This window comes from Hermetia illucens, chromosome 5 (assembly GCF_905115235.1).
Source record: "Hermetia illucens chromosome 5, iHerIll2.2.curated.20191125, whole genome shotgun sequence".
NCBI classification, from domain to species: domain Eukaryota; kingdom Metazoa; phylum Arthropoda; class Insecta; order Diptera; family Stratiomyidae; genus Hermetia; species Hermetia illucens.
The window spans coordinates 80,500,797-80,516,223 of record NC_051853.1 but is presented as its reverse complement, the minus strand read 5'-3'; the positions used below and the strand labels follow the sequence as shown (position 1 = coordinate 80,516,223).

The 15,427-nt window shown below is 40.7% G+C and overlaps 1 protein-coding gene across 2 annotated transcripts in view; it reads left to right on the top strand.

Moving 5' to 3' along the window:
* The first annotated feature begins 927 nt into the window (after positions 1-927).
* Positions 928-15,427, top strand: part of LOC119658073 — a 35,420-nt gene continuing 20,920 nt past the window's right edge. Inside the window, exons 1-3 of one of the 2 annotated variants that reach the window (XM_038065333.1) lie at positions 928-1,560; positions 10,799-11,219; positions 11,363-11,479. In XM_038065333.1, the coding sequence (XP_037921261.1) occupies positions 11,020-11,219; positions 11,363-11,479 (317 nt within the window). In that variant the 5' untranslated portion in view covers positions 928-1,560; positions 10,799-11,019. Of the gene's footprint in view, positions 1,833-10,798; positions 11,220-11,362; positions 11,480-15,427 lie in introns of both variants that reach the window. The other variant, XM_038065332.1, reaches the window with a different exon arrangement.

Sequence of the window (15,427 nt, the reverse complement as noted above, 5' to 3'; positions counted from 1 at the left end):
TGTCTTTATTGCTTTTCTTTGCGTTTATTTAGCTCAATTTGTCTAGTGATCCAATTCACAGTCGGTAGTCCACTACCAAAACGCAGTCAACTTTCCCTCATTCCCTGTTATTTCGTCGATTTTTTGTTTTTGTACTCAATGGAGATTTGATCAGTGTATTGTTTGCGAGGGAGCGGTCCACAATAGTCAGGAACGGGTGTACCCTCAGGGACAAAGCCCCTTCCTCAGTTCTCTAGGGCCTGATCTACGCTTAGCTGATCCCCGAACTCATGGACTAATCGATGCTCGAATATAGGAATTTCCATGAAGGAGGTGATTATACTATAGTAAGTAAGAACCTTTCCACTTCCTAACATTAAAAAGTAGTAGTAAATCGATTTTAACAAGATTCCCTTTTCGTTATATAAAATATACACCTTAAAAATTGACAAGTATTTCAAATAATTTGTTTTCACTTCTATACCCAATTTCCCCACAATTCAAGAAAATTTTGCTTATAATTTTAGCATTTTCCTGAAATAGACCAAACTCAAACTTACTTGAAACCGGGGATTAACTAGTTTTCAACTTTTGACTTTCGTTTTCCCAGTTTGCATTTCCACTAATCATACGTAGTTTGTTATTAACAACATACTCTCGTACGCAACAGGCAACTGTGATTATCTTTATGGTTCACGTCCCAAGTTCCTTTCCTTACTTGTTGTAGAAAAAGTTGTTCGCTTTGCAAATGAGCGCGTAATTAGTTTAGTAAAGTTAACTCTTATTACCATGTCAATTCCATAATTATCACTATATAGAATAATTCATTTTTACCGCATTTATCAGTATTGCATTTCCAGTGATAGTGAGGCAAGCAAGGCTTTACACGTGTGAAAATGTCAAGCACCCTCTGGGAAATGGTCGATATGGCGATGATATGCTAATAAGGGCCTCAAGTACATGTTAAAGCAACTTCTCCCCTGGATACTCGTAAAGGACTTGACTGAAATAGGCTTCTTCAATTTTCACGGTTCTCTCCCACGTCTGACAAAGTGCATCCGCCGCCGCTGCATAAACTGCATTCAATTTCATTCAACATGTTCCCCGCAACGAAATTTAGCGCCGGCCTCAATTCGACAACGACCGCTTAGTGTCTTCCATGAACACATTGTGCGGTGGAACTCTTTCTCTACAGGTGTGTTCGGACCCAACAGGTGATGGATAGATACTTTGTTAGGTAGTGGATACTGAAACCGAATCGAGTCACTGTGGATTGCGGTAAGCAATAGTAGATACAATCAGTTCGTTATAGTGTATTGGACGTATCGCTTCGGTTCGCGTCGAGTTCTTGGAGCAAAACGGCTCCAAAGATAGCCTCTGTACGTAGCGTCTCCGAATCCGACTTAGTGAAATCGAATTGTTCAGGTGACGCTCGTTACCACCGTGAATAAATAATATCTTGTGCAAGTCTGCCGCCAATGGTGTGGCCGAGATTCAAAAGTGCTATTTGTTCAGTGCGGAGTGTTATAAGATATGAATTATTTTCTAGATTGCTTAGTGCTTAGTGAAGTGCGTCCTGAGGTGAAGAGTCCCTTTCCGTTTAAAATTTGATCACGACCCTATTCTGAATTCAGTGACTCTACGAATTTGGAAGGAATATCTACTCTTGATAGTGGACTGAGATAAATATTAATAAGCGAGTGGCTCACCAGAAAAATCGTTTACTCTCTATTTCTGCCAACTTCCTCTGGAATAAATTTGAAATCATCGATTGTGGGATTTTGCTATGTAAATTGAAGCATTCTTTGCGCATTCACGCAATTCCATTATACGAATCCACACATGGCGAAAATGTAAGTGCTGCCTCGTCTAAGTATGTTCCGAAACAATGTGCAGAATACGAAATGAGTATTAGAGTCGAATTCAATTAGCGGGGAATAATCTGCAGCTTCCTCTTAGAAGATTTAAGTCGATCTTGCAATTGGATGTGAAAAGTTTCTGCTCAATGATTACGAGAGCGAATTAAAACATTTAAAAATAGGTTTTCAATTATTTGGCTATTAATCCCATTAGTGGTCTACGACCGCTGAACTTCTCTTGAAATTTTTCATCTAATTCTGTATAAGTTACCAATATTTTTTGAACAATTTAAAAATTCCTTCTAAATGGCTTTCTTTATCTCCTGGGATAGGCGATAGAAATATATTTTATATTAGTATTTAGTAGATGAGGTGAGTTAAATAGTTTTTAAGGTTATTAAAATCGGTTTACTGTCTGTCTGTGTGTCTGTCTGTCCGCCAATCGCATTTTTCTCGGAGACGGCTATATCGATTAACACCAAATTTGGAAAGGTGGAAACTGTGGAAAATGTGAAGGCATACAGTAAGATACATCTTTCTACGTTGAATTTAAGGGGGGGGGTCCATGCAAAAGGGGGGTGTAAATTTTTTTTTCACTAAATATAGTCATGTGGGGTATCAAATTAAAGGTCTCGCTTAGTACTTTCCGAAGCCGGTAACAGTTTTAACATTTGTTGAAAAGGTGGTAGTACGGGGGGTCGAAATTGACTATTTCTTTAACGAACCCATTCTCAGAAACCAACCGAAAAATCAATACGCTGCCACTATATGGTGCTTAGGCTTCTAAATACCCTCCATACCGATACCTGCAACAAAGTTAAGGCTGCGAAACCCCCTTTAACTTCATCGTAAAATCATCGAATTGCTGCAATGCAGGCTATAGTATGGACCATGATCCTACCGAGTTTGGTGAAAATCACGCTATTACTAACAAAGTTAGTAAATATTACGCGAAAGTGGATATTCTTACATAAAATATGCATATATTACTTTCTTTATAAAAGAAATACACAAAACCTTCCATATCTGAAGCGTCCAGCTTCCGGTTTCCCGACTTGTTGATCTTAGGAAAAGAAAGATCTTCTTTCATCGAGAATAAAGTCAGACAGTTTAAAAGAATTTACTTTTGGCAGGAGCGCCTTTTAGAGACATCGGCATTGGGCTATTTATTTCTTGCCTGACTGATTATGATTATGACCTATTATGATCTCTTAGTAAATTCTAACAGATTAGCATGAGCTAAATCTTTACCATGTTATCAGAAAAACTCTAACCACAGGCAGATGTCCATCTGCCTGCGGTTTATTATAAGAGGAGAAAGAAGCATTTTTAGAGTTGAATTAAAGATTAGAAACATTCTGACTATTCTAACCATATTATGTAAATATGCTGTTTCTAAACCCAAGTAAAGGATAAAGAAGAGAACACTTACTACTATCCTCAGTAAAATTGATGAAGTATAAAAACATAGCTAGAATAAGTCCAAAATGTTAACTTTAGAGGGTACATCTTGCTCGGTTGCTCAGCTGGCAGAAACCACGCTAACAAGAAAGATTTAAATTGGGGAGAGAGCAAACAGATCTCATAAACGTAGTCGATGTGGTTTTTCCTCAAACAGATGTCATGATCCATTGAAGTCCTCCACGTCCTCGGAATATGCGGCACAAAGAATAACACCGATCATAAAAAGGAATAGTGCTGGATTCCGCTTTGGACTTCAAATTTCTTTGAGATTCTACCTCAGTGCAGCACGTGGCATTTTGCCTCATCATATTTCGCTTCCCTTATGCGTTAAACATTCCATATGTTAACGCTGTTGAAAGCATTTTCGAAATCGACGAAGAGCAGGTGCAGCGTAGATCTGAACATCACGCATGTTCCAAAATGATCCGTAAGGTTTCGATTTGGCCAGACGATGTCAGCACCTCTTTTGTTACCCACATCCAGAAGACCAGTCCTAAATCTACTGCCGATCGCAATACCGCCGATCTAATTGCTCGTATTTTATCGATCAGTTGAAACCCAACTCAAAACCAGGGTAATTCTATTAGGAGTATTAAAAATATTATAAAATGTTCTCTAGCGATGGTGTTCCACGTTCTTCACGCAGAACCAAATCCTGCAATTAGAGGACGACCATCTTCTTCTTTTCCTTTAGTTAGGGGTCGGCTTGTCGGGATCGGTCGCGCCATTTTGCTCTATCAAAGGCCTGATCTGTATGTAATAGCGAGGTTTTCAAATCCCTAACCAGCGTATCAAGCTACCGTTCTATGTCGTTTACCATTGACTTCGATGTTCAGAGCAATCTTGACAAGTGAATTCTCGTTAGCGCGTAGTAGGCCAACACTGAGAACCACAGAATGCGACAGGGCAGACGACATCGCGGTAAATTTTAGATTTGAGACGTTCACTGATATGTTAATCACAGAGAAAACCAGTTGTTAAACTCCACTTCATCCAGGTTGCGCTAATTCGTAAAGAACTTCAAAACGCAGTTCTCCATTGGCTGATACCATTGACCCGAGATATTTGAACCCCTCAGTTCTGATCAGGTAACTTCCACTCTGGCAATAACAGTGATAATGTCTGTTTTTTGAGCATCGGTCGTCAAAAATTCAGTTTTATTCAGATTCAATCTAAGACCATGTTGCATGAGGCGATTATTCCGTTTTTGGACAAGTTGCTTCACATTATTTTTGCTATTAGACGCTAAGAAAACATCATCTGTATAAAGCAGTGTGTACGGCGCTGGACGTTGGGTGTCCCGTGTGACGGGTTCCATTGCTTCGCTGACTTTAGTCGCGCTGACAGGTGGAATTTTTCCAAATGTGGCAATATTTCTTCAGTTGGAAGGCTCCCGCCATCTAACCGTCGCTGTCTGTCAATCGGTAAGCAAAGTACCGTTCTTATCATACACTGAACAGAAGTGTTCGATGTAACGTGTGCGCTCGCGTCAGCTTTTGACAAGCAGATGTAGATCTCTCTCACCATCCCGAGTGTCCAGTTTGTCGCAAAGATCTTTGTAATAGTCAGCTCGGGTGACAACGATTACTTTCATTGGTTCCCGGTTTTCATTCTGAATTGGCCGTTTCGGCCACCCGATCGTGGATTTATGGAATGAGGCATCAGGCTAGAGAGCAAAAAGGAATTGTAGGAATCTTGATGGTACCAAGTTGGATCTTGTCTAGAAACCTATTCGGTTTGATGCGATCTGGGGCAGGTTCATCTTGACTTTCGTGGTCCTTATAATAGGTACCATCTTGGGATTCCCTGGTGTTTTCTTCTCGATTTCACCTTCTGGAGTTTTGAGTGGTTTATAAGTTTATGTCATGTGTGGCGGGATTTGGGCTGGTCACCATGAGCGTTGACTTCTCGTGAGATTTCATCGAGCTTGATAATCTAGATAGTTGGCTTCGTCGTCGGTGTCCTGGTCCAATTCTGTCAATCGATGAGCTTAATTGTAGAATTTGTCGTAAGAGGTGAATTCGCGCTGAGCAGCACTGTAGTAGCAATTGAAGTTGTCAGGGCTACATGATGAAGTTGTGGCGAGACATAATTTTGCGAATCGCCATGAGCTCGTGCGGAGATATGGTGATGGGAAGCACATAAATCTTCTCCTTACTGGAAAGACCTTAGATTCTCTAGAATTATGAATGAATAGAAGTAGTAACCTTACGGTGACCGCTGGGACAACACGAGAAGTGATACTTCTCAGGATGTTAAACGATTAACAATTGTGGTGAAGCAACATAACATTGATAACTTTCGCAGGATTATTGAAACGCGTACCAGTACCTCAAAGCTCTTTAAATTCTTGTTGAGGTCGTCATTCATTTCCGTAGTCAGCAAAGTTTTGTGATGTCTTCTCTCATGCAGTTGTTCATAGAAAGCATCATTATTCGTTGGTACTACACGATTGTGATATTCCCTTATTAACTCCCCGCAGTCGAGGTCCTATTAGGAATCGGCATCCAGTTAGTCTGATATCAGATTTGCGTCTGCTACCACTAGGCTTTTCAGAATACAAAAGCACAATTTAGTTCCAGTGGTCTTGTTTTACTTGAGTATCCACGAATTGATTTGATGACTATAATCAGAGCTTCGCTGTGAATATCTAAAGCCTCTACTATAACTAAGGGGTACGGTAACTGAGTTGTAAAGGCTTCGTGACCAAAGCAATCAGATGAGTCCTCGTGCAGATTCAGGTCAGGTCGTCTAAGATCTTGAATCATTCTCCTAATGCATCGCGACCAACAAATTAATGCGAATACAGCGTTTCCCGGTTCTATTCTCCACAGGGCCACAGGGTTGCTACCCCGTTTATCTCCTCGCCACTTCCGACCACCAATGCAAAAGCGCAGTGCCAGTTTTGGCAACGGGAAGAGAAATACTATGAAGAGTCCCACAATCTCACTTCACTTGGTCTAGAGATTTAACTTATACTGACGGCTTGCTCGTCCATGCTGGAGAAAAGGAGCATTTTGGGGGCTTTGATCCATTGTCTAGGAACATGCGTGCAATCCAAAAGACAGTCAAAATTAGAATTCAACAATCAAAGGCCGTTTCAAAATAGCTTCGAAATTAACAGGTTTACCAGGATAACACACAAATTTCCATTGCCTTTAATCGCCTTCTACGACAAGCGGATAATGTATTTTGAGTGAATTCTCAAATGCCAGCTCAAAGGGCTATCAAAACTGGCTTGCAGCCATTTTATTTTACACAGGACATCCGCTGCAGTTGCTGGATTTCTAATTTGATCGGAGTTGGAGTAGTTCTGCGTTTTTGAACTAGGTTTTCTGTAATGCGCGGTTCTTGTACATTTTATTTATCTTTGCGCAATAGATTCTCTACGATGTGCATAAGGTTGTTGTAGCTCGGTATTTGTTCCCAACTTCTAACATTTTTAAGGGAGACTTTCTAGTGGTAGATATACTTTATATTGGTAGCTTCATTAAGCCCCTGAATGGACTCGTAGGTAGCTATGAAAAATTCGATTTGGAATTCATCAGAAGAATCATCCCTTGTTGTTTCTTAAGGAAGTTTTTACACCTTTGCCTTCTAGTGCTCTTAGGAAATAAGATATGTATGTCACTATTGGATCTAGTTCTTAAAGAGAGGTTAATATTCTTGTAATGGAAGTTGGGATTGGAAAATTGTTACGGAAGAGCTACCTGCACTTTCAATACTAACCTTACATTTTTAGGAAATGAAGTGGAATGGGTTTTCCTTTTATATTTTTCCATCTAGATGTTGAGGTTGAATTTCTTTTAAGTTACGTTTTACGAGTTTTGTCTTCTACTTAAGAGTTCTCATTGCGTCTTACAGCCGTATGATACCTAGCCGCTGGTCAGTATGATATTCTTTTGGTCTGGTCCCCTGTAGGTAAAGCCATCTGATTGGCTCCCCGTGTTGTAGTTATAAGCCTCCCAGATTTTGGCGTAGTTGCTAGCTCCTAAGTATCTTTAAGAATTCACCTGGGAGGGGTGGATGGGGCCCGAATCACACGACGTGGTTGGCACGCAAGTGCGGGAGTGTATTGATGAATGTGGCAAGCTGCTGCTTTAAAAGGGGGTGATTAACCCAATCTGTTATTATATTAATTATATTAATATTCGATTAATGTTCAAAGGGTTTTTAATAATTATGATAGCAAATAATCTTACATTCTCTTCGATGACCTTGCTAGGTATAAATAAAATAAAATAATTTCCTAGGAATGTAGGTAATATATGTACGTCGTACTCGATATAAACTTGCCTTAATAAGGAACTCTAGACGTCCCGATTTTGTGCCGAGGTCCATCAATTCGATATCCCTAACAGCAGCCAGGCGTCCATCTTAGACAGGGTCTGTCTTATTTTCTTTTCTACCATAGACATTGCCCTTATAAACTTTCCGGGCTGGATTATCCTCATCCATATGGATTAAGCGACCCGCCTATCGCAACCTATTCAGCGGATTTTATCCACAAAGGGGCCGTGATATCGCTCAAAGATTTCGTCGCTATATAGGCTGCGACAGCGTTCATCCTCAAGTAGGGATCCAAAAATTCTTCGGAGGTTTCTTCACTCGAACGCAACTAAGGGTTTGAATTTTCTCTTGCTAAGAACCCAAGTCTTCGAGAAATATCATACATAAGAACTGGCAAAGTTATTGTCTTGTACAGTAAAAGCTTAGACGATTCGAGCGAAATGGTGTTTGTAAGCTGAAATAGGCTCTGTTGGCTGCCAACAATCGTGCGGGGATTTAATCGTGATTTTCGATCCTAAATAGGAAAACTTATCAACGGACTCAAAGTTGTAGTATCCTATCTTCATTGTTTTTATTTGACCAGTGCTAGTTGATGTTCTTGCTTCTGTGATTTCTGATGCTGACGTTGGCACCATATATTTCGTCTTGCCTTTATTAATGTACAGTCCAAGAGCTTGCGACAATTGCGGCCCACTCGATTTGAATGATGTCAGTTTGTACATCTCGTATTGTTTTCCCAGGATGTCGATATCGTCATCATAGGCCAGCACTTGGGTGGACTTGGAGAGGATGGTGCCTCTCGCATTTACATCAGCATCAGGGATCACTTTTTCTCAGGTCAGGTTAAAAAGGATGCACAATTGGGGATCCACTTGGTTTAGATCGTTGTTGACTTTGAACGGTCTGCAGAGTTATCCTCATGCTTTTATCTGGCCTTGCGCATTGGTCGGGATACTGAATTCTCACATGGGCACGTACAGTTTTACCCAGGCTATGTTATCATAGGCGGCGTTGAAGCCTGTTTAGTATGGACTGTTGACGTTTTGGACGTATGGGGCTGCCCGGTCTAATAGCGGAAAATATCTTGTAGATGGTACTCAGCAACGATTATAATTGCGGAACTGCGTGATATCTCCTTTTTGATGTGCCTCGTTGCTAGTTATCAGGCATTCGTTGTCCCAGGCCTTGAGCGTAAGTTGATGAACCGTCTGAAGTAGTCAATCGCCTCCATATTTAATCAGTTTGGCTCCTGGCGACTTATGGTTTTCCATGTTTGGTGGTGGCAGCAAATGTTTGTCTTCTTCAGTTGGCGGCACCTTCAACTCGCCGATATTCTGGTTATTGAGCCGTTCATCAAAATACTTATCCCACCACTCCAATATGTCCATTTTTCCAGATTTCCTTTTTTGTTTCGACAAGATGGGTGTTGACGTGTATCCCGCTGACTTGTCGGTACAACTTACTCCCCTGGTGCGATCGAAATAGATATCTGCGCGCGGCCGCGTTCTTTGAGAATATAACATTGCTTGGCATGCAGCTTTCTCCCTTATTTTTGCTAGCTTACATTCGTCATCGAACCTGTCGTTCCGCATTGTTTTGCGGCTGGCGCTGGGGGGTTTTGTTTGTGGGTAGTGAAGATCATTTATCGGTTTTTCTATTGACTGCGGTTATTGCAGTATCCATTTCCTCCTTATGATTGTTACGAAGGGCTTTGTTGCGGGTGGTTTTAGTGTTCACTGTTACCTTATTGTCAGAGAGGATATTAGTCGGTGTTGTTATTTAAACCCGGAGCACCATGCCAACGAGATAGTAATTCGAGTCTATATTAGCCCTTCCTTCTGTTCTGACGTTTATCAAGGCTGAAAGGTGGCGGCGGTCAATTAACACTCAATTTGGTTGTAAGCGGCCCCGTCTGGAGAGTCTCATGTTTGTTCTTATTTGGCTGTTAAAATTTGATATTAACCTGGAATAGGCTGCGATGGTTTGTTCTATTGCCTCGTAGAAGGTATCTCTCCAACTCTGCAGCCTACTCTGAAGGAGTGGGAACGTTAATGAGGCTTACATGTCTAAATTTACCTTGCAATCGCAGAGTACATAGCCTTTCGCATATGCCTTCAGTAGGTTTCAACCTACTCTGAACATTTGGTTTATTGAATGGCCACTATAATACTCGTATATGGTGTAGTGGCTCTTCCCCAAGAAACCAGTCCCTGTCCATCGTATCTCTTGTATCGTTGTTACACCAGCGTTATATCGGGACATGGTGTTGGTTAGCTGGCGGGCAGCATTCCATCTGAACAGGGAGCGCACGTTGCGTAAGAATATACGCAAATCATTCCTCCGTTTTCGTTGACGGGTTCGTCGTTGTAATATCCATCAAGTTCGAAGCTCCCTTTGTGGCTTCGTAACAAGTTGTTTTCCATATAGGGTTGTGAACCCTACCCAACCCTCAACCTGGAGGACCGGTTGGTACAATTTGGACCGTTTTAGGCGCGGCAGAATTTCCTTCATAGGTCTCCGTCTACATCTATTCATTAAGAGAGAACTCCCAGCGTTCCCCACGTGGAGGTGGAGATAGGGATTCGTAGTAGAACTATAGGTGAAAAGCAGGAGGACCTGCAGATGTATTGTGGGCATTCTGACAGGCCATAATTCACTAGCTAGGCATATGTTCAGAATAGGAATTACCGAAGATGATACGTGTCCCTCCTGTAATGAGGAAGCGGAATCCACGGAGCATTTTCTATGTGAATGCCCCGCCTATGGACGCATAAGGCATCAGATCTTTGGTGCCGATGTTCTGCAATTGCGACGGGTAGCATCACATCCACTAACGGAAATCCTGCGATACGTTAACGAATCCGGAATATTCCGTTAGACGGGGGTGGCGAGTACAATGGGCCAACACGGCCTGAGTGCTCAGAAGCTGTAGCTTCTCCCCCACCATACACACACACACACACACAGAACTGTAGGTGTTCGTTTAGCAGGCGTTGGCCAGATTTTATGCTCCCTCGTGAGTACCAATCCAACCAATACTACCCTTTGAGCTTTATATATTAACTCAAATTGAGTTGACCAAGGAAGTTACGGAATCCGTCTAATTTTTAGTACCTACATTAATCTTACTTGCTTCTGCCTACTTGTTTTTAATTGTTTCAATCTTGCAAGTTTAAAGTTAACAACAAAGATTCATTTTTTAACAGGCTATGTTCCCATTTTCGTTCGAAATCAAGATTCTTTCAATGACTAGCTGGATCTTGAATGTGCGGAAATAGTAGACGTGGACATGCGAGCCCATTATTAACAGCTCAAAGGATCTTAATGGAATCAAATACTGAGTCCTGAATCTTTTCGCCCGTCGAATACCTGTGAAAATATCAATTTGCTGTATTTCACTTGATTTGCAACCACATTCAAAGGGAATATGTCTGCCTGCATTGTGCGACGTCGTTTACAAATATTCGGAGTTATTGCGTGTGCAGTTCTTGCATTATTGAGTTCGGCCGGAGCAAAGCCTACTTTGAACTTTTCGTTTGCCAAGTCGTTTTCGCCAGTTCGCTCCTTGCAATCGTTTACACAGCAATTTGTCGAGAAGCGTGTCCAGCATCAGATGAAAACATACAGGTAAGTGCTGCAATCAAGCGGCAATGCAACCAATACTATTACTTGGCTAACCAACCTGGCACCGCGAGGAAGCCTCTGAATCAACAATAAGCGGATTTGCATACCAAGTTATGGCTAAATGTTGTATTGTTCACTTTTTCCAGTGGCCACCGCATTCAGAATGATTCGCTGATTATGATCTACCACAATGACCAGACGATAGCCGTTGTGGAGCTGGGGCCGGATAAACTGTTACTTGGATGCGAGCTGATCGAAATATAGTAAGTAGATATTGCCTATGATAGTACCATTTTGTTGCAAACTGTATCTTAATGCTAAACCTGCGAATTAATCGAGTACGTATGTGAATGTGTTTGAAACTTGAGTAATGCATTTAACCGCCTATTTGAGTGCCCAAGGCTAAATGCGCATACCAGGTACCAGCGAAGAGATAAACTGTTTCAAGGCGAAAAGAACTCAGATTCATTGGTACTCAATGTGAATAACAAGTATCATTTTCAGAAAAGAATACTTAATGAATGATATGTATCTACATAACTTCTTCTAACAATGAATAACAATAATGCACTCGGCTTGCAAAAGAAATTAATTTTAAGATGGGACACAAAGAGCAGCTCACGGGAAACGTAAGAAAGTCTATGCAATTAATAGAAAACTGAACAGAGCAATTAAGATTCACGCTAATTTGATTAGATGAATGAATGATGAAACGTTACCATGAGAATGCGATGTGTTGCGCTATGAACAAAAGCGTGTGAAAAAGTTAGTAAATAGTAACGCGATGAAGTATCTACTTAGGATTTAGTAAACTCAGTATGCGGAAATAAGACCGGAATCAGAGACCTATCTCTTAGTTGAAAATGTAGAAGGTAGAGATACAAAGCGCTACTTGTAAACTGGGTCAACTAGTTATTCATATTTTAAAATATGGACCTCTAATTGCTAATAGAATTTACATGCTGGCATCCGAATATACATTTTTAAGGTTTTGTGTAAAACAAATCGGTATTAAAATCGATTGAGTGTCTGTCCGTCTTGCACAAGCATTTTTGCTAGAAACTATTAAACTGTGAAAAACCACGCATAGAGTGACGGGCATGATTTTAGGTGGAAAAATGTTCTTCTTCAAAAGTCCTCGTCAACGGTATCAAATCGTTTTTTGAATCGATCCGTCAAGTTCTTCCGAGGAATAATTTATCAGATTTATTCAGTAGAATAGTACTGCGCATAATACTGGAAAGTTTAGTGGGAACCCTGCTATTATTACTATATCCTAACCTACTGAAACATAATAATCAATTTATGGAATCAGGAAGGGCGTCATGGGTATGACACTAAGGAAAGAAGAGGAACGGCAGAAGCTAGGGATATCAGTGGACATTGCAGATTCCGTAGGGAACAATGATGAAACCTTTGGAACAATGTCCAGCCTTTGTGCAAACTAGGTTACGATAACTGGAAGAATACCTAATACCAAATGCTAGACTACAATAATAGTTAATAGGTACAATATAACAATTACAGGGGTATATTAGTTATTTTTGGACACAATGCTACTTCCACTAATACCATTATTATTGCTTCTCCTTTTTTAGCCTTTGTCCCGTTCACAAGCAGGGTCAGCTCGTTTTGATTGGTTACGTTTTGTTTTGTGAAAAGTCTGACTTGGATGCAGTCGTGATTCTTTCAAATTGCCCATCAAGCTTTCCTGTAGACTTCGATATCTTGACCAATCTCGTCAAGTCAATTATCATTAGCGGGAATCTTGTGACCATACCATCGTGGACGTCTCAGTCGAAATTTTTCCACGATCGGTACAACCCCATGTCAATCGCGGATATCCTCATTTCGGAGGTGATCATGACGTGTTACGCCACAGATTTAATGTGAGATCATGTTGCATGAGGGGATCATTCCATTATTGGTCAAGATGGCCGAGATTATTTTTGTTATTATACGCTAGGAAACCATCATCTGCAAAAAGCAGTGTATAGCTCGCTGAACGTTGGATGTCCTGTGTGACAGTGTCCATAACAAGAACAAAGAGAAGTGGTGAGAGGGCCCTTCTTAGATGAACACCGACAGAGACATGAAGCGGCTTTGATATACCCGCTACATTTTGAACTTTACTTTTCGGATGCGCTACAGTGATTTAAGCCGGTACATGAGTTCTTCTGGCACTAGGTTTTGTCGTAGAATATATCAGATGAGTTTATGTGGCATATTGGTAAGCGCCTTCTTTAGATGCAGGAACACAATGTAAAGAGGATAATCCTTCTCACGATGTTTTTCGATGAGTAACCGCGCGTGTATTGTGTATTTCTTAGTAAACATGACTTGATTCATGGTTGTTTGAACGATGTTACCAATATGATAGTCAAGAAATCTTCATGGTATGGGACAGCAACCGAATCGTATGGTAATTTTAACATTCCACTGGACTTCCTTTCTTTTTTCATGTTGGAACTGTGGTGCTTTCTCCCAGTTAAATGGTATTCTCCCTTTCTCAATAGCGCCATTGAAGAACCCATTGAGCTACAGTGTTGGGTCTCATCTCTTCGCTTTCCAGAGCTCAGATGCGATGTCATCTACGTTGAAATCAGCTCGAAATATTCTCGCCGTTCTTGCCATTAACGCAACAGAAATGTTCCATATCCTGTGTGCGTTGCTGTCGGCTTTTGACAAGTCGATACAGATCTCTCTTGCCATCTCCAGCGTCCGGTTTATTGTAAAGATCTTTGTAATGAATCGCTCGGGTGACAACAATCGCTTTCTTCGCTTCCCGGTTGGCCTTCTTGTAAGTTTTTCAATTGGCTAGTGTTTTATTGTCGGAAAACTTGTGGTGGAGGCGTTTCTTTTCGCGGACCTTCATTAGGACATTGTCATTTCAAAGCCTTCAAGCCAATCAATCTTGATTGATGAACCGCTTACCTAGCTGGTAACCTCGAGGGTTGCATAGGCCGCTTTATGGATCGTACTTTTAACTTGGTTTCATTTGTAACGGTTGGTAATCGCCTAATTGAGATCATTTTTAAGGTTTTGTGTGAAACAAAACCTTATTAGAATCGAGACGGTGTCTGTCTGTCCGTATGTCCGTCTGTCTGTCTGTCTGTCTGTCACACCCGATTTATTCGGAAACGGCTGGACCGTTTGTCACGAAAATTGGTGAGAGTATGTAATCTGGTGTTCCCTTTACATGCAGTAAGTGGCGCCATCTTGTGTTAAGTTTAAGGGGGGCTCCCCATACATGTGGATGGAGGCTGCAAATTTTTTTTTCACAGAATGTAGCGGGATATCAAATGAAACGTCTCAGTTAGTACTTTTCGAAACTGGTTCAATATTTGATGTTGAGTGAAACATAGGGGAGTGAGAGCTCAAAATATGACCCCCAAAAAGTGTAACAGGTCTCGTTCTCAGAACCTATCCAATCGAAAAATCTAAAAAAAATCACAGTAGTGCACCTCTACGAAATCTAGGCCTCAAAATATATCCGGTTCCGATATCTGCACAAATAAAGTTAATAATAGTATATTTCCACATTTCAGAAATTCACCCGGTACCCCCCTGATATTCATCCCAGAATCACAAAATTCGGCATGGGTATAAAGAAGAACCTAATGCACAAGTTGGTCAAGTTTGAAAAAAATCCAACTATTATTAACAAAGTTATAGGGGGTGAAACTTCACATTTTTTTTCTGAATTTTGTGCACTCTACAACCTGCATGACGTCATCATCACATATCAATTCGTCAATACCACATCGAAATGAGTTCTTATGAATGGGGTCGGAAAAAATTATTTTGTTTTAGTTTTTTAGTCATTTGTATATGAATATCAAATACTCCAACCAGACATGTGTGTATATAGGTATATAGTATATGCGTGCTAATGAACTTTGCGGGTAGTGCCTAATTCAGATAGATATAAGAAGTAAATCGGAAATATGGGTACGATCAATTTATATACGTGCATATATGTGTACAGTATTCGGAAATAGGCAGTTTGTTTGTTTAGGGTGAGCTGTAATATGGACGTATGTCTCGTAGTTTGGAAAAATATGAAAGATTATGTTGGATTTGTAGCTATATACGAATAGAAAAATATGCGTTGGAATTTCTTACATAAGATGAACACAAAACCTTTATACCCGAAGTGCGAGCTTCCGGTATTCCGACTTGTTTCTTTTTCTCACGAAATCGCCATAATT